Genomic DNA, 27,999 nt, shown 5'->3' with positions numbered 1-27,999 from the left:
TCCCTCCTCTCACATGTGAGTCCCTTTTGCACCACGCGCCGTCGGTAAGAGACGGAACCGGCAGGGAGAGGCGACGTCACATAGCGATCAATTGAAACGAGCAGCGCGGCGGCCGTAGCACAGAAACACCGTGAGAAGAGCGGCGGAGTCTGCGGCAGGTACGGTGCTGTTCAGGACGCTGACGGAGGCAGTCGGCGCGTTTCGGGCTCGACCCGAAACGCTCGACTGTAGCTGCGCTGTTCGCGAGCGCAGCGCGATTAAATCGCGCGTTGGGTGTCTCCGGGGCCTCGGGAGAGACGGAGGCCTAGATTTACCGCGCACGGTGCTAGCTAACGTTAGCCAGCCCTCCGCCGAGTTCAGGTCGGGTTGGCTTGGGCTGCTCAGGTGAGCTTACCGAGCCGCGCCGGTAATATGAGCGGATACTCGTCAAGCGGCGCGGTCCGCCGCAGTGTGACGCGTGCCAGCCGTTGTGGGGCCGGTGTACGGGGTTCAGGAGCCGTGTGATCTCACGCTAAGAAAGCCGTTTCTTGTTTGTTTCCCCTTTTTCAGGTGCCTAAGCGACTACAGCAGGAAAGATGGCGGACGACCCGAGCGCAGCAGACAGGAACGTGGAGATCTGGAAAATTAAGAAGCTGATAAAAAGTTTGGAAGCAGCCAGAGGGTATGTGGATAATGGCGGTGGACAGTACGACGTCTGAGGATGGAGGAGAAATGTAGAAAGTCTCTGTGTCGATAGCTGGAGACGCATTTGAGCTGCGCGGACTGATGAGTTGCCCAACTTAATAGCTTGGTTAGCTGCTAGGCCTCGGTAGGAGTTACAGGACACTATCCCCAGCTAAACTAGCTAGCCGGCAAATAGGGTGGAGCTCACCAACTGTTTATTGGAGACTGTCGAAACTTTACAGAGACAAAACACTATTTTGTAAGAGTATGCCCTGTAATGTATGTGGTAAAGTGGAATCTTACTTTGACAAGCTGGTTGTCTTGGTTACGTTAGCTGTCCAGCTAGTTAGCTGGTTAGTTAGCTAGCATAGCTAGTTAGCTAACCAACAAAGGCCCCAGTGAACTGGTTTCCTGTGACGAATGGTTCAGATCGCCCAGTAGATCATCTAATTATAGATCATCTAATTACTTCTAGCTGTGCTCACTGGCTTTAGCGGAATAAGGTTGCAAAGCTGTCGCGATCCAAAATGAAGCCGTTATCATTAGCTAGCTAGCTGGCTATGTTGGCCATTTGTAGTGGCAGTGGATTGCGCCATGAGGGTTTAAACGCTCCTGTATCCGGCTTTACCTTTCGCTAACTTGGTGGGAAGCAGTATTTGTCTTTAGTTTCCTCTATAATGGTTAACTGACACAAAAAATAGCTAACACCGCTTTGCTGCTAATCGTGTTTGAACATGGCATTTGTATGGTTAGTCCACTTAAGGTTGGATGTGGCAGTTTGTGTATTAGACGAAATCTGTGATGGTAAATAATTGAACCGTTTATTGACTTGGCGCCTGTGTGTTTGAATACACCCTGCCTTCGCTGCTAGGTTGCTGTGTGTAAGTGCAACGTCAGCGTACTCTTTTTCACGCTCCGTTGCTTTTTTATTCTACCCCTTTTTACAGGTAGTTATGAGCTGAGGACGGTGTGTCACAACAGTTTAGTCCTTCATCCAAGGACAGTTTGTCTCTCTCTCTCTCTGTGTGTGTGTGTGTGTGTGTGTGCGCGCGCGCGCGCGCGCGCATTTGTCCTTTGAGTGTAGGCAGCATGGGGTACTATATAAAGTTAACGTGGTTTGTAAGGCATGTGTGTTTGGAAACGAAGAAAACTATACTGAGTCAGTATCGTGTAACTCTTGTTACTCTGTTGTGGTATTTTTATGTTGCAATTAAAATGGCCTCTTTACCAGTTATTTTTGTGAAGGGAGAGAAGTGGGGTAGGTCTTAAACTGTGTGCAGGAATATATGTACACATGTGTACTGACCTCTGTTCTGTTCACTAAATGAATTGGCTAAGTGAAGAGATGACTGATCTTGTTACATTTTTTGCCCTTTACTCTGAGGAGCTGATGGCACCCGCATGACCCTGATCATGCCCTCAGTACTGTGTCTTCCGTGCTGTCTGTGTATGTCCGTGTGTTTCAATAACAAACAGGATCTTTGATGTCTACTCTCTGTTTTAGCAGCAGACAAATCCGTGTTTATGTATACCAATAGCAGAGCATGCCCCACCCCACTCGGCCAAGAACAGAGCAGTGCTTGCCTTGGCCTCAGTTTCACCCTGAAGCACCTGTAGCTTCAAAACTAAAAACTTTCAGTTAATTGTTGTCAGCAACTGATTGAGCCTGCACTGGCTACAGAAGCTGCTGTCGGTGTCTTGATGGTACTGTCCAAAAAGTGAAACTGTTTTTTGAAGCCTGGGTCACTGTTGTCCCTTGCCTATATATGCCTATTTATGAATGGAGCAAATTAGTAGTACTCTGCAGAGGTCAGTGAGTGACAGGTGAGTAGGTGAGTTTATGTACACCCTGTTTTAGAAACAGAAATCTGTTTTATTGTTGGACCACTCTTCTAATTTTTAGAACATGGTTTGAAACATTTAGCTGAATTAACATCTATGAACTTTTCTCTTTTTGGTCTGGCCACCCCCATGTTGTCCATCAAGTAAATAGGAACTGTTAACACTGGATGTTTTGTGTCCACATGTTCACCAACAGAAGTTGGTGTTATGGCTGTTTAGTGGCTCGTTAATTGTCCTAGGCTGCTTTTGGATGGGCAGGTAAGGGCTGGCTATCTGCAGGAGGTTAGTCAGGCTTTGGCCAATTTGCCCATGGCCTGTGGTGGAGATGCTCAGGATGTTTGCCCGTGGTCTGCTTTTTAGCAACCGTGCTCATTTTAGCCTCCACAGTCTTTATCTGCTGTGTATTAAGAGGGTCAGAGCCACAGAGCGTCACACCTCGTGTTGTGGTTTGTGTGCGTCACACCTCGTATTGTGGTTTGTGTGTCTCTCAGGAATGGGACCAGTATGATTTCGCTGATCATCCCTCCTAAGGACCAGATCTCCAGAGTAGCCAAGATGCTCGCTGATGAGTTTGGCACAGCCTCGAACATCAAGAGCAGAGTGAACAGACTGTCAGTGCTGGGAGCCATCACCTCAGTACAGCAGAGACTCAAACTCTACAACAAAGGTCTGTCTGTCCTTCGGAAAGAGAGTGTGTGTGTGTGTGAGAGAGAGAGAGAATTACTGCTGGTCACAGGGGTCTTGCTCAAGTTTGTAAAGTGTGGGAGCATTTTTTGGAATTTAAAAGAGAATTTTCTGATCTGGAGAAGTATGAACATTCACAAGAAGCTTTGGGGGAAAGATTTGTTCTTTGGAGGGCAAAGTAAGATGCCGATATCTGACATTCCCTTCAAAGAAGAAACAGGAAGTTGATGCGTTATTCTCTGATCTGACAGTCTTCCACAAGCAGACGTGATTCCACATTTTCTCTCTCCATTGTACAGCTCCTGGCATTTACAAACCGCAATAAAATTCAACCTCGAATTGCTGGAAATGTTTTTTAGAAAAAAAGATTGTCTCAAAAAAGGTTCATGAGAAGAGGAAGCAAACCAAACACCAGCACTTGCCTTTCACTTTCTCACACCTTTATGCGCTTAGCTGTCTTTTAGATTAAAAAAAATATACGTATATATATTTCTATTCTGGTATTTTGAATCTTTTTGAAAATCTCAACAACTCTAAGTGAAAGCAGAAACGTTTGATTGACACTATGTACTTTTCTTAATTTGATTTTTAAACACTGACACCTTGCTCAGTTCAGTTATTTAGACATGATTCATATTTCTGTGGTTGCATTATGGTTGCATTTCTTTCTTGCAGTGCCCCCTAATGGTTTGGTAGTGTACTGCGGCACCATTGTGACAGAGGAGGGCAAAGAGAAGAAGGTCAACATTGACTTTGAGCCTTTCAAACCCATCAATACCTCGCTTTATCTCTGTGACAACAAATTTCACACTGAGGTACACCGTGTGTGTGTGTGTGTGTGTGTGAGTGAGAGAGGCAGTGTTGAGTGAGAGAACTTCAAGTGTTCTAACTTGGCATTCTTTTGTGTAACGATGCATTTCAATACTTCCCTTGTGGCAATGTGCACTGGTTTGAAGAACAGAATTGCTCGCCTGTGTAAGTCACATAATCCCAATGAGTAAATTGTCTTTAGGTTAAACCTCCACAACTAAATCTGTGTCCGTGCTCCGCATAGCTCCTTATGAAACGTGCGACACACTTGCGCCGTTCATGACTCCGTTGTTGCAGTTATCTGAGTATGGAAAAGCTTGTACTTGGTCGTCAGAAGCAGGGATGTTTAAGGGATGTGCTCAAACATAACCCCCCCCCCCCCTCCAGCTCTCCTGAACATTGGTGAGGAACACACAACTCCCCCCATTTTGTCTTAAAGAAGCATCTTGACTATCTTTTGACTTCAGATGGGCCTCGTTTAAAGTACGCGAACATGTTTAAAGTGCAGTGTTGCTGTCCTCCCGCAACACGGGTATAACGGCTGACTTTGGACTGAAGCACTGTGGTATGCAAAGTTGTTTTTGCCCCTTTTGTGTGCTAGAAAAAGAGGAAAATGTCTTGCTATTGCAGCTAGAACTCTCCCCCTGCAGTGTTCTGCCCCAGGCTCTACTGTCAGGTCTCTGTGGTGTTCGTAGCACCATGTCCTCCTCCGCCGTATCCATTACCTCCCTGACTTTGCAGTGTTATGACATCAGACGCAGTTGTTCAGAGTTGTACACAGAGCGCCACCTCACTGTCCTCTGGTTTTGTTTCTGCGTCCCCGTTCCTCTCCCCTCCAGGCTCTGACGGCGCTGCTGTCCGACGACAGCAAGTTTGGCTTCATCGTGATCGACGGCAGCGGCGCGCTGTTCGGTACCTTGCAGGGCAACACCAGAGAAGTGCTGCACAAATTCACCGTGGACCTCCCCAAAAAGCATGGTACGAACTCCCACCATCGCCGGCTCCCTGGGAACTGACCCCGGATCAGCTGAAGGGCGCCACCGCTGACGCTGCTTTCTGTGTCTGTGTGCCTGCCAGGTCGGGGTGGGCAGTCAGCCCTGCGCTTCGCCCGTCTGAGGATGGAGAAGAGGCACAACTACGTGCGCAAGGTGGCGGAGACGGCCGTGCAGCTCTTCGTGTCCAACGATAAGGTCAACGTGGCCGGCTTGGTGCTGGCCGGTTCGGCCGACTTTAAAACTGAACTCAGCCAGTCCGACATGTTTGACCCGGTACGAGTAACATGCTACGACACCGAGTTTGATTCACTTTACTGTATGGGGTTCAGCTGTGTGTTTCTGTCAAGATGTTTGGGCTCATTATATGAGTACATTCACAGGTTTTTTTTTTCCCCCCTCTTTTTTTGGTTTTTGGCTTGTGCACACTTACTAGCCAGGAATGAGGCACAGTATCCGTTAATTGCTCCAGTCTAAGTCCATTCTTTCTGCGGTCGCCACCGTGAAGATAGATTTTCCCATTACTCGGTTCCCCTAGCGCTGCCTGAAGGTCAGACCCTCGATCTAATAAGTTCTGTTGGACCTTTTTGCAGTCGTGCATCCAGGGTCTTAATGACCAGGCCGTTTGGCTCCCTCTCTACCATCATCGTTCCTTACCACGCCGCCCTCAGGGCTCATTCCTTTACTCAGAATCAGATCGATACATCATTGCAGGGTGACGTAACCTCATCCACCGCCCCTGCGGAGATGCAAGACCCCCCATTCTGGAGTCTTTCACCTCGTTCCTGCTTTCGATGCGCTCTCGACTAGAGTGCTGAGGTTAAACAGCACTCTGACCTCACACTCGTTTTCACGTTCCCTGCGTGTGTGTCTAGAGATGAGTGAACCGGGGTGTCTGCTCTCCTCTCTGCTGACAGAGCTGGAGAGTTTGGCTGTAAGGACGATTAACCTGCCTTAGCTGCACACGGTACTTATCGCAGTATCATTAGTGTCATAATGGTTCGTGTTCATTACTGTTCAATTACTGTCCCGTACCTGAGCCACGTTTGGAACGCACATGCACTGAGCTGGAACCCCTCTACTCCGAGGCTGAGCTAGGAGCCCAATGCGCCCTGCTGCTTCCACACGAGTCCTGTTTCCCACAGTGGCGCCATAGTGCTCGAGGGCCAGAGCAGGGTGTCGCCCCAACCCCTGGACCCCTCCCACACTAGCTCTTTAAAAACCGCAGCCCTTAAACACAGTGTATGCTACTCAGAAGCCCATCCTGGTGCAGTTCTACAGCACTGCCTGTCTGTTCCTGCCCCACAGAGAGTGTGTGTCGCAGGTGAGGTGCTGTCCTGCCTTACTGGAACATGTGATTGTTTGTGATCGGATGCAGAGGTTACAGGCGAAGGTGCTGAAGTTGGTGGACATCTCTTACGGAGGAGAGAACGGCTTCAACCAGGCCATCGAGTTATCTGCTGAGGTCCTGTCCAACGTCAAATTCATCCAGGAGAAGAAACTCATAGGTGTGTGTGTGTATGCGCTCGCACAAAAGCATTCATCTGTCTGCAAATGTAAATTACAGGGGAAAATACCACTGGTAAACCAAGTTGGCTTTTTTAAATTTAAAAAAACAAAATGATAGTAGTGATGGAAGTGTTTGTCCCATCCATGTACAGTAATGTGATCGTGATGAAGTTCATGAACAGGCCGGCTGCTCTGATGGTGTCGTGCAGGTCGGTATTTTGATGAGATCAGCCAGGACACGGGGAAGTACTGCTTCGGCGTGGAGGACACGCTCAAGGCCTTGGAGATGGGAGCTGTGGAGATCCTTATTGTTTACGAGAACCTGGACACCATGCGATACATCCTCCGCGTACACGGAGCTGAGGGCAACGGGGCAGAGAATGGTATCCACCCCCCACCAACCAATGAACTGTGCAGTCACAGGGCATTGAGCCCCTGACTACAGAACAGCAGGCAGTTGCACCCCCCCCACCCCCCTATACATGCACAGACCTTCACACCATTGTCTGTTGTACCAACAGGACACAGATCATAAGGTGTACATTTTATCCAAAGTGATTTACAATTATGACTGAACAAAACTTGAGTAATTGAGGGTTAAAGGTCTTGCTCAGTGGGACTTGAACTGGCAGTCTTCTGATTACTAGTCTATTACCTTATCCACTAAGACACCACTGCCCCACTACTTCCTCATTAATGTAAGCAAACAATTCTGAGGGCAACTTTTCTCTCAGCACACATTAGCTACATGACCAGTTACCCTACAAGTAAAGGACAGACGAGAGCTGTGAGCACTTGCTACGAGATGCTTCCTCCTGCGCTTGTGGTGAGCTCGACGCGTTTGTCAGCCACCGTGTGAGAGCAGTGTGGAGGCGAGGGGAATCGTGCAGAGCAGCTTTGAAACCCTGAGGCAGGGCCAGTTGTCTTTAACACTTTATCAGCCAGCAGATATGTGTCTACTCTGGGTCTGACCCTGACCCAGTTACCCACCACACATGCAGGAGGGCGGGTTTAATGGGCAAAGACCTTTCGCTCGCAGGCGTGTGGCAGCATTAGCATAAATGCTTTCAGAGGGAAAACAACTAAGATTTAAAACTATTTAATTTTTTTTTCTTTTTTTCATTCCCCAAAGCATGTTTTAATGTTTGTCTTACATTTTTGTCTGTAAAACCACAGCTTGTTAGAGCTTTGTGCCCTCTTGTGCTTTTTGTTCCAGATGAGAAGACCATTTATTTAACACCAGAGCAAGAGAAGGACAAGTCCCACTTCACAGACAAAGAGGTGTGTGTGTGTGTGTGTGTGTGTGTGTGTGTGTGTGTGTGTGTGTGTGTGTGTGTTTGTGTGTGTGTGTGTGTGTGTCCACGCATTCACTCCAGAGCTGAGCAGAACGTCAGCTTGGAACTTTGATGTCCTGCAGGCCTGCACCTGTCCGTACCAAAACATGTTTAAGCACGCTGAGCCGTCATTTTGTTCCCAAAGAGCCATGTTGTCCGTTCACATGAACATAAAACACCATACTGCCAATTATGCAGAACTTCTGAACTGATGTTTTGTGTCTCTCAACATGTGTGTGTGTCAAGACGGGACAGGAGCATGAACTGATTGAGTGTATGCCGCTATTGGAGTGGTTTGCTAATAACTATAAGAAGTTTGGTGCCACGCTGGAGATTGTCACAGACAAGAGTCAAGAAGGCTCACAGTTTGTCAAGGGCTTTGGAGGAATCGGAGGTGAGGGCAAGTCTGTTGAGTCACGTTCCCTTTTAGTATGCTGCTTAAATTGGATCTGGAGAGGGGAAGGAAAAAAAAAAACCTTTAAAGATCTGTTTGGCTTAATACATGCGAAGCTCTGTAGTTACTGATCCCTGAATTATTCAGAAGCACAACTTCACTATATGAATCTTTTTCTTCTTGACTTAAGCGCATCTCGCTGTGTCTCTGTCTTTAGGTATCTTGCGGTACAGAGTGGATTTCCAAGGGATGGAATACCAGGGAGATGACGACGAGTTTTTTGATTTGGATGACTACTAGGTAGTCGGGGACTGAAAACGGCAAGATGAGCGGAAAAAGAATGAATGAATGAATGAAGAAACATGGAAAGAAATTCATCTTTCTTTTGCAGCAAGAGAGTGTGTGTGGACCCTAATTAACCGCAAACACACACACACACACACACACACACACACGCGCACACACACACAGAGACAGACACAGACAGTATCAGGTGCTGAAGAGGCATTAACTGTCTGTCAGTTGAGTGAGGGACAGAGCCCTTCATGAATAATGAATAAGCCCCTGCCTTAGAGAGCTCTAATTGGATAGGACTTTGCCTCGTTTTGGTTTCTTCTTCCCCTTTGAATTGAAGCGACAGCACGTGCCCAGGATGCAGCTCTGCTCTGTCCAAGGAAGAAAGGTCTTGGACTCACTCCTATACAGAAATGGATTTTTCTTTGTTACCCATCTTTTCCTTCCTCTCTCCTCCTGTCTCCCCCCTTTTTTTTTTACTGGCTGCTGCTGCTGTATTTTATGACAGTGTGGGATTTTTTTTACCTGGGTTTCTGTAGCGAATGGGGGGGAGGGGGGAGGGGGACGAAAATGAAGTATTAAATTGGAACTGCTTAAAACCAGCATCTCTTCATCTGACCTGGTTTATAGTACATTTCTGACAGTTCTGAGAGACGTAACGGCATGGCGTACAGTGTCTAATGTGCCCTGTGTGTGGAGGCCTGTTGGTGTCTCTTCTAAGAGAGCAGTGCGTCTGCGGCTGTTCAGTGTTATCGTGGTATTCTTCCTTCCCTTATTCACATTTTTTTGATCACTAACTGCTTCATACGCCAGTTGCACAAAATTAGGTTTTAAGAATTGTTAAAGCCATAATCGAGATTAAATTTGGTGTATTTCCATTATTTGATACAAAGTTGAGCTCCGTGTCCCAGCTACCCTTGTTCACCCCCCCCGTTGGAATGCGCATTGCTGAGAAATACGGCTTTAACTGGAGTCGGGCCATAGGGAAGAAAATATTTCTGTGAGGCTTTAATCATTGAAAGACTTCTAAAATAAAGCTTGGAAAGTTGGATTTAATCTGGAAAGGTTTACAGGGAACAGAATATTTTTCATTAGAATTTAAATGGCACAAAATCAACAAAATGCCTTTCACTGCCATTGTACTGCCTGCAGTTGCTAGAAGTTGTCTCAAATTGACTTCCCATAACGTCATTTAATTCAATCTATTGTGTTCCAGCACAGTGACCCGTGAGCAAGCTTTCTGCAGTGGTTATCCCTTGTTTTACTAGCGGTCACCTTTGCATGACGTTACACAAATGTAAGACTCGTCTGTAAACACGGCGTCGCTCCTGATTCTCTGTGCTTTGTTGGCTATGGCTCTGCTGTGACAGCAAGGCCGTTATATGAAACCTGAATGGAAGAAAAAAAACTGCTGAGGTAGGAGTTACAGTTTATTTTTAAATAACAGGTGTAATGTATAATTGAATTCTGTCGGATTATCCTGCGTACATGACTTGGTGCTTTCTGTGTCTGTTCCGAAGCTTCCCTGTTGAAGCAGGAATAGCACCTTTTCGTTGAGCGACTAGTTGGTGTTGAAATCGTCCCTGGTGTTAACGGTGTTTAGAGATGTGGACACGTATCTTGTGCTAAGACCGTACACCCCTATCCTTGAATTTAAACCTCATTAGTACTTGATCAAGCACAAAACTCTAGAAGCAACTCGCAAATTCTTAAGTTTTACTTAAATTATGTAGGCAAAACATTTGGCAAGCCCCCTGACGTGGAACAATAGACCATGAGTGACTAGATTTGCGATTGAGGAGAATGGCCCAGAAATGCAGATAAAATAATTAGACCGCAGTAAGTTATGCCTTAATTGGGTTTGCTTTGTGTTCCTTTGTGGGTGCAGTTGTTAGCGCTGCACCGGAATCTTTTCATTTTGTAGTCGTGCAGCATCAAGAATGTTGTTAGAAGGCTGAATATCGGTATGGCTAAGTTTATTTTACTTTATGTTTTACATGGTGTGTATTCCTCTAGAACGACAGTTCATCTTTTCATGTTTTCCCCCCTTTTTTTGATCAGGAAAGGCTTAACAACACACTAAAGAAAGGAGTAAGGGCAATGATTTCACTATCGCGCGCCCATTCACCCGGTTGGGCTAATACGTTTAGTTGCCGCCGCCTTCAAATTCTCACGCGATATGCGCCCTCGTGCCAACGACGTCGGAGTGTTTGTAACGCATAGAAGCCAGAATCGACAATCAACAATAAACACAGGAAATGATATAATGAACACGTCCTTCAGTACAAAGGTTCTCTCCGATACCAACGAAATAAATCATTTTTTTACATTGTAACTTGTAAAGTGCAGTGTTTTCATTTGCAGTGCCATTCTGAAGGATAAGTGTGATCTAGGTTTGAATGACCAGAGCAGAATACGAATTTTGCCGTCTTAATTCCCGTCTTGGTTTTAATTTTGTCCGCCTTTTTTTGATCACACACACACACACACACACACACACACACACACACACACACACACACACACACACACATATACATATATATATATATATATATATATATATATATATATATATATAACTATATATAATTACACCAGATATACATTTGTGATTAAAAAAAAATATCTTAGAGCCAGTCATTGACAGCTGTTTAAATTCTAGAGGTTTCACTGCTAATTTCTAGCATGCCTAATTTATATATATATATATATATATATATATATATATATATATATATATATATAATATGCGCAGTGAAATCTCGCGCCTAATTCTAACAGCCATCAATGAGTGGCTCTTTAGGATGTTGCAAAGGTAGCTCACAAGTTCCCACCAGACCCTAGTTTTGAAATTCGTCTCATAGAAACCAAACATTTTCTCTGTCAAAACACAGAATATAAGTATAATTACAACCAACGATATCAGGACATGACATATTGAACAAGACAATTTTCAACGAGATACGTATCATTTACCATAATAAATGATGGCGCTCCTGGAGAAGATAGCCTATGTCTTATTCAAATGTCATCCTTTGATGTCCCAAAACAGTGATACGGAATATTAATTTAGTTAGGGTGCCTAGGTAGGCCTTCTGCTGTAGCTGACTTCACCTCACTGGTTTCCATTTTCGCAGTGAAAGGCAGACGGACCAGCAACATGGAGCCGGAGATGGAAGACAAAACGCTAGAGTTAATGGTGAGCCGAATACTACATCAACACAAATACCGTGCTAAGGTAGTTACGGTGCCGTTAGGAGTTATCACGACCTGTTTTGAGCCCGTGTGTGATTTCAATAGTTTCTAGTAAATAAACTCCGAATGCAGTTCGTAACGGGTGTTCGTACTAGTTAGCCCGGGAGCGTTATTTGGCTGTCTATCTATCTAGCTGTAAATCAAGGGTCACTAAAATTGATGTAGTTAGCTAGCTAGGTATTTCCAACTGCTTGTAAGAATATCACAGTGATTATTTTTTACGTGTATTTTTATGAACAATAGCTTGTCGGAGTAGGCGGCGGAGATGGGAACATTACAGCCGTGTCGCAGAGATGCGTACGTCCGTCTTGTTGGTCAATATTGAAACCGTGGCCGGTCATTGCGGTGTCGCTGCGCCATTTGACCATGTAGTCAGCCAATTTTCAACAGTTTATCTCCTTAACTTGTGAGCTGGCTCCTACTCTCTTAGCGTTAAGAGTTGGTTCTGCTAAATACCGCGCTGTCTTTACTTATTAGTTTCATTTCATTCTGCTGCGGCGGAGGATGTGATGAAGAGTTAATTTCGGACTGGCAGGATCAAGGCGGTTGATGAGAACACACGGACGGATGGTTCCTCACCCCGCTAGCGCCTGCGTGCTCTTACCCGTCCACAGTGACCGTGCAGGGGTTTGGGTTATACGAGAACCCTTTCCGACGCTCGCAGACTGGGCTTGTAGCCAGCCCCGAGTCGTGCTGATGTGATTATTGATGTTCTTGCCAGTGCTTTGTGGGCGATTAGCCCTACTACGTTGTTACTTATATAGTACCTTAATTCAAATTTAAAGTTGTCTTTCTTCTTCTCATTCTTTTATTGTTGGTTTTAATTTATAGTAATTTGATAACTTGTCATGGCTGTCAAATGTTTTTGTGCGTTTGTGTAAGGTACTTTGGTCTTGCTTGTCCTGTGTATTTAGTTTCAGTCTGAAGGGCAAGGATGAGAATTCCTTTGTTTACAGTTTCTTCGTGCAGTTTCCAGTCCTGCTGTAAAGACTAACCTCAGCATATGATGTAACACCTCCCAACCCCCGGCACACTTGGCCATGAGCAACACTACATCTCTTACAATACAGTCAGAACTAATGTTATTCGGTTAGATTTGGATTAATCCAGCACCGAGACAAGCAGCAGGGCCTTTTAATGCTAGTTAAACATATCGATATGTTTACTGTTTAGCCTCAGTAGTAAAAGGATGTTGCATTCTTTGTGTTTGTACATTTGTGATCTGCTGTCCCATCCAAATACACCCACTTATACACTCAGACATGATGCTGAAATAGCTCTGTCATGCGTTTGACTTTGGGCGGGGTTGTATGTTTGTTTGTTTGTATCCATGATGTAAACGTTAATGTAAATAGTAATGTTGCCCACTCTTTGGGGGTGGAACAGGAGCGGGTGGCTACTCTGATCCTTTATTTGACCACACCCTCTCCCATGCTATAATTAATAGGTCCTAATGCTTAAATGGTGTGTGTGTGTGTGTGTGTGTGTCTAGCACTGTCTGCAGGTGTGCAGGTGGGTTTGTGTATGTGTCTGTACGTATTTGCTCACTGTTTGTTGCTCTAATACTGTTTTTTTTTTTCCCCACTTCTCCTCTTCCCCTTCTGTCCCTCACTCTCGCTTCACTTTTTACTGCTATTTCTACGCACTTTCTTCCTTCCTTCCTGTTTTCCTCTCTCTCGCTCACCGTTTCTCAATCTTTTCATCAAAATCACCTCCATGTTGGGACTCTTTCCTCCCCTTCAATATTAACCCCCCTTTTGCTTTCCCCTTAACACTTTCATGGCTCATTGCCTCTCTCTCTCTCTCTCTCTCTCTCTCTCTCTCTCTCTCTCTCTCTCTCTCTCTCTCTCTCTCTCTCTCTCTCTCTCTTTCACACAGTGCTCTTTGCCTCGCTCTCTCTGGCTGGGCTGTTCTTCGGTGGCAGAGAGCCTGTGTGCGCTCAGGTGTCTGCAGAGCCTCCCTACTTCCCGGGCCCACAACCAGGTTCTGCTCCTCCTCCTCCTTCAGTATTCCCCCTGTATTCCTCCCCTCTTTCCTGTCTTCTTTCTCTTCTGGTCTCACTCCACCCTCTCACCACCCTTCAACCTATCCACCCACCGGGTTCTCCACGTCACGCCCGCGCTCTCTCCTCCCGCCGATTGCCCATAGTTTGTCTCTGCCCCCCACCCACCCACATCACCTGCTGCTCTCTGCCTGGTTTTCCACGGCCTGTCCAGGCCTGCCAAGGGTCCGTTTGAGTGACGCATAAACCAGAATACTCACCGTGGCTCTTTCCCTGGTCCTTCTGTATGAGGGAGTGTTACTCGAACGCTCCCTGCCTTTTTCCCCAGTGTGCTTTCTGTGCTGGTCATGTCTGTAACGCCGTACGAGAAGAAATAGTGATATTGAGCGTCTGTGTCCTATGGGTCTCTTGGCTCTGGTCTCCTGACTGCGGGAAGTGGTGAGCATCACAATAATTCCCACAGTGTAGCAACAACACCGGTAGTGTTATGCAGGATAAAGTATTCCCAGTTAATCTTGTCGCTATTACCAAAACAATGTCAGTTATTTTTGCAATGGGTTTCTGGCTAAGACAACAGCAAAATGTACCACACAAATTGATTTCTCTGTTTTTGTGAACAACATTGTTCCCAGACGGCCATCTTAAGTAGACCTTCTGTCACGCAGACTGCTGGTGGGCACTAAGTGTGCATCAGAAACCAAATCCAGGCTTAGCGTGGGACCCGAGACCGAGAGGTCTTTTAAGTTCAGTTTGAAAGGATGAAGGGGAGCAACAGTTGAGTATTTGTTGGGTTAAACAGTTCCAGCGTTTGGGACTAATTGCGTGTCAGGACTTTACATACATTCTTTCAGTGTAAGATTTCTGGATTATTGTGACAGGCTGTTGTAATAGAACTGAATGTGAGTTCAGCGAAACAATTGGAGAAGAGCCCTGCGGCGTCTATGGCAACGTACCCCGCGTGTTTGACCTACCACGGCAGTGGTGCACGTCTTTCACGCTGATGTATTTTTGAAGGGGGTTGAAGGTTGAAAAGAAAATAGTAATATCCTTAGGAATTTTCCTGGGTTGTGGCGGTCTGATTCAAACCAAATGCAGCAATCGTTAATGATGTATTAAGATTACTGTTATGCTTTTTATTATGATTTTGTTATTTGTTACCATGGCTAGCCTTAGCAGGTCTACATAGCAGTGTTCTGTCTGTGTTTTCTGCCATGGCATTGCCCCTTACTAGGAGATAGCCAGTTGTGCGGGGTGCAGAATAGGATGTGCAACAAAACTAAGCCTTGATCAACTTCTGTTTTCGTTGATGTGTGTGTGTTTTGACTGTGTGATGCTGTCTAGGTCTCACTATTCAGTCTTCCTGCGTACCTGCTGCTGGAGCTCACAACACCGTCCTGTCTTTAGTATGCGCGTGTCTCTCTGTCCACCTGTCTATCTCTGTGTCTTACTGAGCCGCCTCTCCGTTGTTAAACGATCGCGCAGAACGTTCTTCTCTCCAGTTGTCATAGTGATTCTGAGTATGGTGTAAAATGGCTTTGTGCGTGCCTGTGTGTCTGGGTCATAGCAGCATGTGCAGAGTGATGGCATAACGATCACAGTGTTTTCTGCAAAAAGTGGGCATGAAATTATAGACACTTAAAATGGACAGCTTTAGTCATCACACATTTGGCAAAACATGCATTGCAAACAAACATTTATTAAGCATTTACATCACTTTTGAAACGGAACCTCAGTCGCTGCTTTGGGTCTGCTGGCTCCACAGCGTTGGACGTGGGCGTCGGCGTGGGACCAGCACCGCCTTCCTGTTTGCCTTTTCTTCCTCTGCTCAAGTGTCTGCATGCACGTTTTTAAGTTGTTTGTGCGTATGCGCGCACGTGTCCACGTGCCCATTTACTCCTCAAGCCTGCCCCTGGCTTCCCCCGCTGTGTGTGTGCGCGCTTACGTGAAGGATTGGTTGGGGCGACATCCCTTACTGGCGTTCGAGGTTTCTAAGCACGCTGTGTACTGGCGGAGAGGGGGAGTTTGAACTCTCTGACTGCTCGCAGCGGACAGCTGTAATTGTCTCCCACACACAGTCAGAGAACGGTACATTTACACGGCAAGCCGTGCTCCCACTCACCGAGGAGGACAGAGCCCAGCTTCTGACCTCCATCACCCCTGTAGCTCCTCTAGGTCTCCTCTGCTTATTCACGCCTCCGTCAGGAGGTCCAGAAGTAACGTCTCTGCCCGGGGCAGGAGAATGTTGCACTAAATAGGCCAGGCTATTATTGCTGCCTGCACAAATCGCATTTTAACCTTTGGTAAAAATGTTCGCCCTCTGCCCATGTAGGTACAAGTGGTTCATGTTATTTATCAGCCCGTGACGTGTCCTCTGAAGACTTAGCCTGGAAGCAGCAGCGCAGGACAGGATATCGCTTGCACGCCTTTCTGTCCCCTTTGTTTTATTTCCTCCTGCAACATCAGTGCTAAGTTTGTGTCCTGCGTGATGTGCTCAGGGTGTGTCGTTTTGATCATACTTCCCTTGTCTGAACCCTTTCATTCTCTCTTTTACACTAAACCTGCGTACATGTTAAAGAGCACGTGCACACACCGGCGTTTAACGCGCTCCCTGCTTTTCCTCTCCCCGCGTAGAACTTGACAGTTATGGAATCGCAGAATCTGACCGATGACCTCTCACCGAAGAAGACCACAGTCTTTAAGGTGTGTGTGTGTGCGCGCGTGCGTGTGTGTGTGTGAGGGAGGAAAAAAGAGAAGACAACTGCTGTTCTGTCGTTCATTTTCTTTGTGCATTTCGATGAGTTGGTACCTACCCGTGCTAATAAAGGTAAGTTTGCGAATAAGCCAGTAGATCTTTTAATAGTCTCTCAACAGCTAAAGAAAAATGTGCCTATCAGCTCCTGTCTAAAATGCAGAAAGACAGTTGTACACATTTTAGGTAGTACATTGTTTTATGTAGAGGTGTTTTTTATATGATTGTTTGATTGTATTAATTTGCTAGCATATGATGCACCAGTATGTTTAATGACCTCAGTTAAGGGAGAGGTTTGTGAGTGTTGTGTTGTCCCAGTGGTAAGACTGAGACCAGTCTCTCTCTCACGTGCGCCTCCTGCTGTCCAGCTGGGGAACGGCCCTCTGTCCGGCTCTCGCAAGCGCTCGTTGCGGGCGAACTTTGAGAAGGAGAGGGAGATGTGCATCCAGATGTTCGAGCAGTGGTCCGAGACCGAGCAGCTGGAATTTGTGGAGCATCTCATCTCGCGCATGTGCCACTACCAGCATGGCCACATCAACTCTTACCTCAAACCCATGCTGCAGAGAGACTTTATAACCGCGCTGCCAGGTATATACGTACATACACACTTCTTACCTCAAATCCATACTACAGAACTGCACTGCCAGGTAGCACAGTCAGGTTTATCATGTATCATAAACATATTGTCTTATCTTCTTATTCTGTAGAATAAAGCGTAGAAGTAAGAAGATACAAGAAATAAGAATTTTTTAATTGTGAATGTATTGTTAGCACACTGTGATCCTGTTAAACAAATAAAAATGCCCACAATCCTCTCTTGCCCTCCATGTATGTCCAGCCCGAGGTCTAGACCACATAGCAGAGAACATCCTGTCATTCCTGGATGCACGTTCTCTGTGCTCAGCTGAGTTGGTCTGTCGGGAGTGGCAGCGTGTGATCTCAGAGGGCATGTTGTGGAAGAAGCTCATAGAGAGAATGGTGCGCACTGACCCACTGTGGAGAGGCCTGTCCGAGAGACACCAGTGGTGAGCGCACAAACACACACACACACACACGTACGTATAGGATGATCACACTGTGGAGAGGCCTGTCCGAGAGACACCACTGGTGAGAACACACACACACACGTGCGTATAGGATGAACACAATGTGGAAAGACGCGCGCACACACACACACACACACACACACACACACACACACAGGTTAAACCATATGACACAAGAGTCGGTGTCCTGAGGTCTTACTCCTGGTTCCTGATGCAGACATGGGACATTCTGATTAATTCCCTCCACTTTGCATAATCTGCCGTGATTTAAGTAATTGTGTGCAATCAAGACGCAGAGCAGCTCTCCCCCAGCACCCAGCGGTCTCTGAAAGTTAAACTAGATAACATTAAAGCAACACGATCATGCTGGTTGCTGAGGTAGTCAGTAAAGGTCATAGTAGTTATGAGGTTGTTTTTTTTTTGTTTTTTTTTTGCTTCTCAAGCATCAAACCACCTTTCAATGATCTTTCCTAACTGGCCTCTGATTGGTCCGCAGGTGACCCCACGAGATTGTGAGCGTGAGCAATAGTGCAGTCAACAGCCTTGACCTTTTTGCTATAATTTCAGCAAGCACCCCGATCACACTAGTTCTGCTTTTACGCCTCTCACCCACCGTGACTCTCAGTGAGGTGACGGGAAGACTGGAGCAGTCAGAACCTTCTGGATTAAGAGTAACAGAAGAGAGCAGCATTAAGGTTGCAGTGTCCTTCCAACGCATCACCTTAAACTACCTTGTCTGAAGCCTTCCATAACCATTTACATTTATGGCATTTAGCTGACGCTTTTATACAAAGCGACTTACAATTATGACTGAATATAACTTGAGCAATTGAGGGTTAAGGGCCAACAGTGGCAACTTTGCAGTGGTGGGGCTTGAACCAGCAACCTTCTGATTACAAGTCAAGTACCTTACCCACTGAGCTACCACTGCCCACAATGTTTACAGTTACAGAATTAAAAATGCAGAGGGGAATTTATTTGGGGAGTGGTGTCAGTGTGAAGGAAAGTACCGGGACAAAGAACGCATGTGTTTGTCGGTTTCCTGTCCACATCCAGGGAGAAGTACCTGTTCAAGAACCGCACAAACGAAGTGCCTCCCAACTCCTACTATCACTCGCTCTACCCCAAAATTATCCAGGACATTGAGGTGAGTGTTCTGTACCGCACTCGCCTTGACCTTGCGTTTCCTCTCAGGCTCCAGTGACGGGTGGCCTGGGCTCGCTCCCCAGCCTGGCTACTGCCGTGTTCTCCGGGTCTCGCTCACTCTCCGTTCCAAAGGCATGCACGTTGGGTCAACCGGAGCCTCTCAATGGCCCCGGCGCTGGTGCTCTGTCATGGACTGCCGCGCTGTCCAGGGATGGTTCCCACCTCGGTCCTGCGCAGGAATCCGGAGGAATTGAGGAATGAGGAGGAATCCGGCCCCCGGACCTGGATTAAATGGTTTAGATGATGTTAGAAATGTTTAGAAATTGTGTATTGTTATTGAAATAACACCGAGTTTGATAGAGCACAGATGAGATCTGTAACAAGTCGGGTCCACGCGGTCCAGTCATAGCAGTTTTTTCAACCCAGACCATCGAGGCGAACTGGCGCTGTGGCAGACACAACCTTCAGAGGATTCAGTGCCGGTCAGAGAACAGCAAAGGGGTCTACTGCCTCCAGTACGACGATGACAAGATCATCAGCGGCCTCCGAGACAACTCCATCAAGGTGGGTGCTAGTCACCATGCGGCCCTGGATCGGTAACCTTTCACCTGCGTAGAATGAGCTCGTGAACTTTCAAATACTTTAATCAAACTTTTCTAACATGTGCAAACTTGCTCTTTCTTTCTTTTTCTCTCTTTCCCTCTCAGATCTGGGATAAGCACACTCTGGAGTGCCTGAAGATTCTGACCGGTCATACTGGTTCAGTTCTGTGTCTGCAGTACGATGACAGAGTTATCGTGACGGGCTCCTCCGACTCAACCGTCAGGTACCTACGCGCGTACACGTAGAGGATTAAGTCGTGACTGACGGGAAATTTTTGAGAGTATTCGAACATTGCAACTATTTCTGGACTATTTCTGGTCTTAAATCTACCTACCTACATGCGCAGCTCTGTGTTGGAACACTCTGTGTTGGCAAGACTCTGATGGTAGTAATACCAGCAACACTGTGTAACATCAGGTTCACCTTATGCCACTTTACAAAATTTTTTTTTTAAAATGGTGCATTGTCAGGGGATTAACCGTGTTCTGCACATGCATGTGCATAGTCATTTTAAATGAATAAGAAAACAGCACAACATGTGCATGTTAAACATTGCATGGTTGAATTTGCTATGTGAGCTCCCAGTCGTCGGGCGAACTACCTTCCGGGTTGGCCAGCGTGCCGTTTGAACCGTTTGAACCGTTTCTTTAATGCTGGAAGAATTATATCCCTAAGCATGTCAGACTGCTAAAGGATCTGTCTACAGTGGAAGCCAGAATTTGATGGATCTGACTATACATCTGACTTCATAGCACCATTTCAAGTGTGTGTGTGTGTGTGTGTGTGTGTGTGTGATGGAGAGTCTCACAACACAAATCAAGTGTAGCACAGTCACACACATGCTCTTATATATATATATATATATATATATTCTTTAATCGTACTCTCTCTCTCTCTCTCCACGGAAACACTTCACTTCCTTAGCAACCGTTTAGCTCCCTGACTGCAACTTTTTCCAGCGGCTGCTCCTGACGATATTTTCCTGCTTGTAGATTCTCACAGATTTACTTAATGGGAAAAGGATGTGTTAAAATAAGAGAACAAAAACTTGGTAATGGCTTAAAGCAATTTTACATCATCGGTGAGCATGCAAACAAAGTCGCTTTTAACTCCTTCAGCTGTAAACAGCTGTGTCACACTCACATGCAGTCCGCTCCACATATCGTTCGCGGTTTCTTGCTTTCAAAACTCTCGCTCACAAATAATCCAGACGGTAACGTGTCGTCATTCCTGCCAAACTAGCTGCATCTTCGCCCTAGAGATGCGCTCCGGGTTGTTGTGAGGCCCACGCGCTGCACGCGTGGCTCTGCAGCGAGCACGACTAGTCCCAGGCTGATTTCCTGTTGTTGGCCATCATTATGGTGCAAGTTCCTGTTTTAAACTGGAAGTTAAAGTCTCTCTTCCTCTTTTTTTTTTTTTTTTTTTTTTGCTATCGCTCTTGCCATATTACCGTTATCTGTCCTTCCCTCCGTCCCCGCAGGGTGTGGGACGTGAGCTCGGGGGAGGTGCTGAACACGCTCATCCACCACAACGAGGCCGTGCTGCACCTGCGCTTCTGTAACGGCCTGATGGTCACGTGCTCGAAGGACCGCTCCATCGCCGTGTGGGACATGGCCTCCGCCACCGACATCAGCTTGCGCCGCGTGCTCGTGGGCCACCGCGCCGCCGTCAACGTCGTCGACTTTGACGACAAGTACATCGTCTCCGCCTCCGGGGACAGGACTATAAAAGTAAGGGAGTCGGTCCGCGTTTGAGTCAGTCGTTTGAAAAGTAAGGGAGCGTCTCAGGTTCTCAAACTGGTCCATTAACGGGGGGAGAATGTGGCTAGCGACCAGCAAATCGCCAGCTTGTCTAGACTTTTAACGAACTTGGACTTCAGATGGAAATCTGATCATTTCAGGGCAACTTTTAAGATGCATACTTTCATTTATAAGTGACAAATTTGAACACAGGTCCCTTAGAATACCAGTATGTGCTTACAACTAAACACATACTATACTCTGAGAGGTTGGAGGATTAGAAACAAATGTGTTCAGTTTTAAGCATAGGTTGGCATGGAAACCTCTAGGTTTGTGCCTTTTTCCTGTGTTCACTGGCTGTTCTTTTGAGCCTTGAGTACAGACCATTAGTAGCCCACTTCTTTTAAATGAGTTCTTGTGCCAAGATGCTTGCATTTATATTGTTAGACTGTTCAGTATGGGCGGAAATGTAATTTTACTGGTCTTCTAAGAGTGTTTGATTCTGTGTGTGTGTGTGTAGGTGTGGAGCACCAGTACATGTGAGTTTGTGCGAACTCTGAATGGACATAAACGTGGCATTGCGTGTCTGCAGTACAGAGACAGGCTGGTGGTCAGCGGCTCTTCCGACAACACCATACGGTGAGTGGTAGTGGGAGGGGAGTCAGGTTAGAACATGTGTGTGTGAGTGTGAAAGATACTTAATTCTACCTACACTATACTAGGAATGGAAAGTGTGTGAGCGTATGAGAGACATATTCAAATGGGACTATACATAGACGTTTACTAGGTATATAGATTCTGCCATTGATATATGTGTGTGTGTGTGTGTCTGCATGTGTGCACGCATGTGCATGTATCCTTGTTCTGCAGGTTGTGGGATATCGAGTGTGGTGCGTGTCTGCGTGTCTTAGAGGGTCATGAGGAACTTGTCCGCTGCATTCGGTTTGACAATAAGAGGATTGTTAGTGGAGCATATGATGGGTAACCCACACCTTCACACACATGTACATATAGGCCCATGCACATGCAGATATTTTGAGAGGCTGTTGTGTCTAACCCATACCTGAATGCTGTAAAATATGGTTATATAACTAACCACAAAACAATTTTTAAGTTTGTACAGTTTTATATTTTAGATTGATTGATTAAATAAAATGACTGTATATCATTAGTGTAAGTTTACAGATTATCATGGATATGGTTTCATGTAAACTAGTCTAAGTAGCAATATGATTTTAAATCTCGAGCTTAACGTCTCAGTCTGATTGTGACCAACGTGCCCGTCTTTTACACCGTTTCAGCGTGGAGTGGTGGTCCTTCGTGTGGTATAGACAGCAGAAGCTCCGTAAAGCAGTCAGACTCATTATTGAAAGTAGATTTTTTTTGTCCAAGTTCGTCACTGGAAATATAATATGCTTTTACTATATCATACAAAACCAAGAATGTGATATTACTCATATCTCCTGTCTCCACAAAAGAATACTGCACAATGTTTGGATTACAATAATAAACATTTCTGTCTGACATTTCCAAAGGCAGTAATATAAAGACAGTGGCAAGTAAAATGCTGTTGTTGTGTACAGCTTTAACAAAGCATTAGTCACACAGACTCTTTACAGTGACACTGTTGGAGAAAAAGTGATTAAGGCATCTGTTGAAGTTTGGGGGGTAACCGCATTAGCCTCAGTATTTAGCAAGGCTATAACAACAAGGCCTGTTCCTGTGACCTCTGTATGACAGATTATGGGGGGCGATTTATGTGAACGTTCCCACCATCTGCAAGTCCCTGTTTGTGGCCCTACAAAATCCTCCCACTGCCCCAACAACTGTGATCCCGTTTCATATTTCAAATGACTGCGCACCCTCTTAAAAGTTTCATGGCTGAAACCATCCTCATAAAAAGCCATTAGGTTCGTCTCTGTGCACGTGTGTGTGAGTCAGAATTTTGCAAGAATAACAACTGAATGGTAATGGCAGCCAAGAAGTTTTCCTTCAGGAACATGTTGGGTCGTGATATGAAAGAAGATAACGATAGCTTCTTTCACATAACGGCCTACGTGTTAGCCAGCCAGCCAGCTAGCTAAAATTGATTTACGTGATTGCACAATACTGCGTTATATTATGCTATGTGATTCAGAGGCATATGTGGAGAGTCCCATTTGTTATACCTTCACAAGACTCACCATGAGAGATCGTACATGACGTGAACAATACCAAGTTTGGATGCTCGAGTGTTACATGACGGGGTATTATTGGGTCTAACTTTAGCATTTATGGCCCACTTGTGTGTGTTTTATATATACACAAACAGTGTTCCATTGCCTTCTGGAGAGGACTTGGTTTGACCTGATGATGTTTAACATCATCTTAATATCTGAGAATCTGGCCCACACTGCAGGGTTTCAGTGATCATTCTGAGTAATGGATCATTGCATTGGTACACAGCTCTGATAGGTGTTTGCTTCTTATCTTTCAATTGCACACGCACTCGTGCGCGCACACAGACACACACACACACACACATCTATTTAGCCTGTTAAATATTTCACTTCTTGTCATCACCGCCCCCACTCATCACACACTCTCATCCATCTGTCTTATCTGTCTCTCTGCAGGAAGATTAAAGTGTGGGATCTGCAGGCTGCCCTGGACCCCCGAGCTCCAGCCAGCACGCTCTGCCTGCGCACGTTAGTGGTGTGTGTGGCTCCAACTGAATAACTTGCCTAATGGCAAATGGAAGTGCCTGTTTGGATGAATAACTCTTGCCGTTAGACTTTTAAGTAGTTAACACCTTCTGTGTTTGTGGGTGTTGGCTGTTTCTGTGTGTGTATGTATTAAGCATTTGTTGTTATGGTTACCTCTTGCAGGAGCATTCTGGGCGTGTGTTCCGTCTACAGTTTGACGAGTTCCAGATCATCAGCAGTTCCCATGACGACACCATCCTTATATGGGACTTCCTGAATGTCTCCCCCAATGGGCAGACGGAGGGAAGATCTCCTTCACGCACCTACACGTACATCTCAAGATAGCAGGTAGCCACACCCAAACCCTCACACACGAGCTTTTAATCCAAGGGTAGAGTAATTCAATCTCCAGGACTAAACTCACCCGTTTTCACGGGGGCTTGTCATCAAAAGTAGAAGGAATACTACAGTGCTTGACTCGGACATAATTTTTCCATTTATTTTATTTATTTTTGGTATATATTAGCCGTAAATAGGTTGACCTCAGATTGACACACACACACACACACACACACACACACATACCACCCATATATTCCTGAAGTGTCAGATATGATAGACACACACAGCTACACCCCTGTCTTTGCAACTCCAAATAACTAATGCTCATATCTCTGCAGCCTGTTCTGACCCTTATCTCTTCTCTCTGCCAGGTGCCTCTCATGTGCGCCACTGTGTCCTGGGAAAGCTGAGAGCTGACTGGCTGTTGGCCGTGTCCGTCACGGAAAATTGGGGGCTGCCTCCTCTTTTTCATCCCTTTGGTCTGTGATGAGAAACTTCTCCAGTAACACTCGATGTGTTTGCCTCGAAAACGCGTACACACCGATGCTGAGCCAAAACGGAAATGCTGTCACACACATGTGCGCACACGCATACGTAGATGCAAATAGCGCACTGCACACAAAGATTTAACAGTTTTGCTCTATAATATTGCATTAATTCTGTATTCTCTTGCGCGCGCACACACAAACACACACACTCAGAATGAGGTTTATAAGCTTGAAAGTGTGTCTGTTGCCACAGTATTGCTTGGAAGACCTTTAGAATATAACATTAGGAAAAGCGTATTCTGAAAAACGTCACTAACCACACGTGTGTACATACAAAAGACACTGACAGAAGGCCGTTTTATCCTCCTGCCTTCCTCCACTCCGGAACTGCTGGCTGGGAACTGCGGAACAAGGGATGAATTAAATGCAGAGTTAGAGAAAGAGACTCTTGACAGATCTGCCAAGGAGGATGACGTGAATGGTCTAGATGGACAAGACTAGTGGAATAATGATGACTCAAAGCTGTTTCTCTCTCTCTCTCTCTCTCTCTCTCTCTCTCGTCTCTAGTCATAGACCCCTCTTCAGGACCAGGGACACGCTCGTATTTAGGCTGTGGACAATGTCAGTTATGAACTGGAAGAACTGGTTTTGAATTATTTGTCTCGTTTCGTCTTGTCTCATGGCTGAGACTGGCATTGTGTGCATGTGAGACAGTGGAGTCCCTATCTCCTCTAAAGCAGCTTCTGTTCTGCTTTTTATCTGTTGACTGATTTTTATTTATTTTTTGTTTTTTTTTTAAATTTAATTATACTTGTCTTCCCATTTTGTATGCTTGCACAAAACATTGTAGAGCTCTGACTTCCCGTCAGTGGCGAGTGTATTTGTTTCTCTGTCGTGCTCTTTCACACACTCACGCCTTCTCTCTCATTCACTCTCGTCTCACACTTGTGCTCTCTCTTGCACTCTCTGTCTCTCGCACTCTCTCAGGCTTTCTCTTTCAACACTGCATTGCCTCATCTCTCTTTTTCTGAACCTTACACCCCTCTCTCTCTCTCTCTCCGTTTACCTGCTTGCTGTATGGGGGCTTATTCTAGTTGTAAACAAAACTGTCTTGTCACAAATTGTGTATATTTAATTTTTTTTTTTAAGTAAAAATACATTTATTGTGAATAAAGTATATGAGCGTGGTGGTGTTTTGACGCTGAACTGTGTGTTTGTCTGGATTTATGCAGCAGGCAGTTTGCTTTGTGTACATGCAGTGTAATCTTGATTCAGTTAAGTTCAGCGTTTGACCGTTAGGAATATGCAGAGCTAATGGGAGTAAACAAAACCCACACTGAGCAGATACTCAGCAACCATGATGGCGAACCACAATGTAAGCGTTTCTCCTAATGGTCCACAGGTGGCGCTATTGCTCCATACTTTGGTTCTGTGGTTGGTGAACCACACGGGCTGCACTCATTTAGATCTGAACATGCCCAGACTTACCTACTGTGCCTCTTGTTGAAGGTATTTGAGTGATTAGATAATTAGAAACAGTGGATAAATAAAAATGTGCCTACAGCTGTGTTTAAGGTTTTCTGAGGACCAGAAACTTGCCAGCGTGTTTCGAGTAGTCCACGTCTGGAACCGTGCGACATTTATATTCAATTTGTTTCAGTTTCTTCTTTTTTAAAATCTGGCTCCGAGTTTTATTCGTGTTTCTCTAGCGTTGTTCAGAGTGCGCTATTCTACGGGTGTCGTCTGACAGGTCCTAACCGTGTGCCCCAGTCAGCCAGGGCGCTGTGTGAGGGTGTGAGGCCTCAGCGCAGGCTGTGACGAACACCGCGTGAAAAGCCCCGGTAACGGAGAGCGCACCGAGGTCGTGCGCTGAACGGCAACCGCGTTTTTATTTCTTCTCCCGTAACGCGTGTGATTCGTCTGACAAACAGGAGAAGCTGGTGTGTTCGTGAAGAGAGCAGGGCTGTAGGTGAGCCTGTGTCGCCACCACTTTAATTAAGACACGGTTCTGCTTCGTTGTTTAGTGTTGCTGCTGTTTTCTTACGCTTGTCGTGCTTTTCTTCTAATGACCCGTCAGCTAAGAAGAGACACTAAAACATGGCTTCTCGGTCGTTTTTGAGGAAGGTTGTACTACGAGGAGAATGCGAGTGTGTGTGAGGGGTGGTTTGAGATATTTCGTGTGTATGTCTAATCCATGTTTTACACTGGGTCTGGCTACAGGGTTTCTAGTTGTGGTTTACTGTGTGTGTGTGTATGGCCATGCATTTGTGGTTCTCTGTGTTGAGTGATACTTTGCGTATCACAGTGTGGTATTGGTGGCTACATAGTGGGAGTGGCTGTATTAAATTGTGTGGGGGTGGAGGGGGGCGGACTGGCAGATGTATACAGTGTACCTATGGCGCTTCACAGGTGAATGTTAAAAGTGAGGTATGTCTGCCCCCCCCCCCCCCCCCCCACTGAGACTTTCCCACATAGTGTCTCTAATGGGGGGGGGGGTGATGTGTCTTATCAGTGTGTGATTCTCTGTCTGTCAGACATGGGTCCCGGCATAGAATGTGTCTGTGATCTGGATATAATCTAAGCATGTTACTGGAGGGGTGTGTGTGTGATAGAGGGTGTGTGCACGTTTCCTGTGGGTCGGTGGGATATGTTTCTTTCCCATAATTCCTGCAGGTCTCAGGTCACTGCTCTGTTCTCATGCACATTTTTAACATTCCTTCCTGCTGCAGCCTTACCATACACCTTCCGCTGGGTTTGGCTCCAGAATCTTTCCACCGTTATGCTTCCAGAACTTTCTTTCTCCATCTCCCCCTTACACTTTTTCTGCCATCTTTCTCCTCTCTCTCTCTCTCTCTCTCTCTCTCTCATTCTGAATCTCCTTTGTTTTCCTGCTGAGTCAGCCGACTGGGTTTGCCGGGATTACAGGTTGGAGGTGGTGTGTGTGTGTTTGTTTTACAAGAACCATTTAATGATTCACAGACAACAGGCCTGCATAGAGGTAAGAGGGATCTCTGTGAGCATATTTACTGGAATAATTGTATGACATCAGAGCTTCCACTGGGGTTTGTAAATTTTGAGGTTTGCTTGTTACTACAACCATTACCAGGAAATCAGATTCCGGAAGCAAGATCATTCCCGATCATTTTTTGGAGATCGCTGTTGGTTTATATTATTCAGATACAGTGATTGGCCACGTTATTAGAGACGCCAATCTAGTAATGTGATTTCATCATGGCATAGACTCCACAGATGTTGAAAGTGTTCTGCGGGAATCTTGGCCCATGTGGACAGTTGCTGATTAGATGGCGGTACTGACACGCTCTGAGCAGTCTGCCGTACACATCTCAGAGATGCTCTACAGAATTAAGATCTGAGGACTGTGAAGGCCAGGGAAGCAAGGAAAACTCACTCTCATGTTCC

The 27,999-nt window shown here is 45.9% G+C and overlaps 2 protein-coding genes and 1 long non-coding RNA gene across 6 annotated transcripts; 2 read left to right on the top strand and 1 right to left on the bottom strand.

Moving 5' to 3' along the window:
• On the top strand, positions 1–9,124 carry etf1a (eukaryotic translation termination factor 1a). 3 transcript variants are annotated; one of them, XM_027007164.3, is made up of 11 exons: positions 1–158; positions 550–661; positions 2,997–3,172; positions 3,865–4,004; positions 4,839–4,977; positions 5,077–5,267; positions 6,370–6,499; positions 6,710–6,883; positions 7,717–7,781; positions 8,081–8,228; positions 8,446–9,124. In XM_027007164.3, exons 2-11 carry the CDS (start codon positions 576–578, stop codon positions 8,526–8,528), a joined length of 1,332 nt encoding a protein of 443 aa, XP_026862965.1. In that variant the 5' UTR covers positions 1–158; positions 550–575; the 3' UTR covers positions 8,529–9,124. The 3 variants fall into 3 exon arrangements, with proteins under 3 accessions (XP_026862965.1, XP_081569065.1, XP_081569066.1); XM_081712939.1 differs by lacking the exon at positions 1–158 and adding an exon at positions 235–384; XM_081712940.1 differs by lacking the exons at positions 1–158; positions 550–661 and adding an exon at positions 1,284–1,305.
• A 2,267-nt stretch (positions 9,125–11,391) lies between these two features.
• Positions 11,392–25,785, top strand: fbxw11a (F-box and WD repeat domain containing 11a). Of its 2 annotated transcripts, XM_027007161.3 has the most exons (14): positions 11,392–11,724; positions 13,659–13,763; positions 16,414–16,482; positions 16,900–17,119; positions 17,370–17,556; positions 18,634–18,724; positions 19,150–19,287; positions 19,431–19,549; positions 20,807–21,056; positions 21,586–21,704; positions 21,936–22,046; positions 23,681–23,759; positions 23,933–24,097; positions 24,463–25,785. In XM_027007161.3, exons 1-13 carry the CDS (start codon positions 11,686–11,688, stop codon positions 24,092–24,094), a joined length of 1,689 nt encoding a protein of 562 aa, XP_026862962.1. In that variant the 5' UTR covers positions 11,392–11,685; the 3' UTR covers positions 24,095–24,097; positions 24,463–25,785. The 2 variants fall into 2 exon arrangements, with proteins under 2 accessions (XP_026862962.1, XP_026862963.1); XM_027007162.3 differs by lacking the exon at positions 13,659–13,763 and having other exon boundaries at positions 11,396–11,724.
• On the bottom strand, positions 17,401–20,810 carry LOC145657540 (uncharacterized). The gene is made up of 3 exons (XR_014123296.1): positions 20,470–20,810; positions 18,749–19,005; positions 17,401–17,536 (listed from the first exon to the last, which is right to left on the bottom strand). It is a non-coding gene; the product is annotated as an uncharacterized LOC145657540 (long non-coding RNA).
• Positions 25,786–27,999: the final 2,214 nt, after the last annotated feature.

The sequence above is a fragment of the Electrophorus electricus genome, chromosome 4, assembly GCF_041902795.1.
Source record: "Electrophorus electricus isolate QZ-2024a chromosome 4, ASM4190279v1, whole genome shotgun sequence".
Lineage (NCBI taxonomy): Eukaryota > Metazoa > Chordata > Actinopteri > Gymnotiformes > Gymnotidae > Electrophorus > Electrophorus electricus.
Note: the sequence above shows the minus strand (reverse complement) of the source record. Positions and strands in the feature narration are given on the sequence as shown.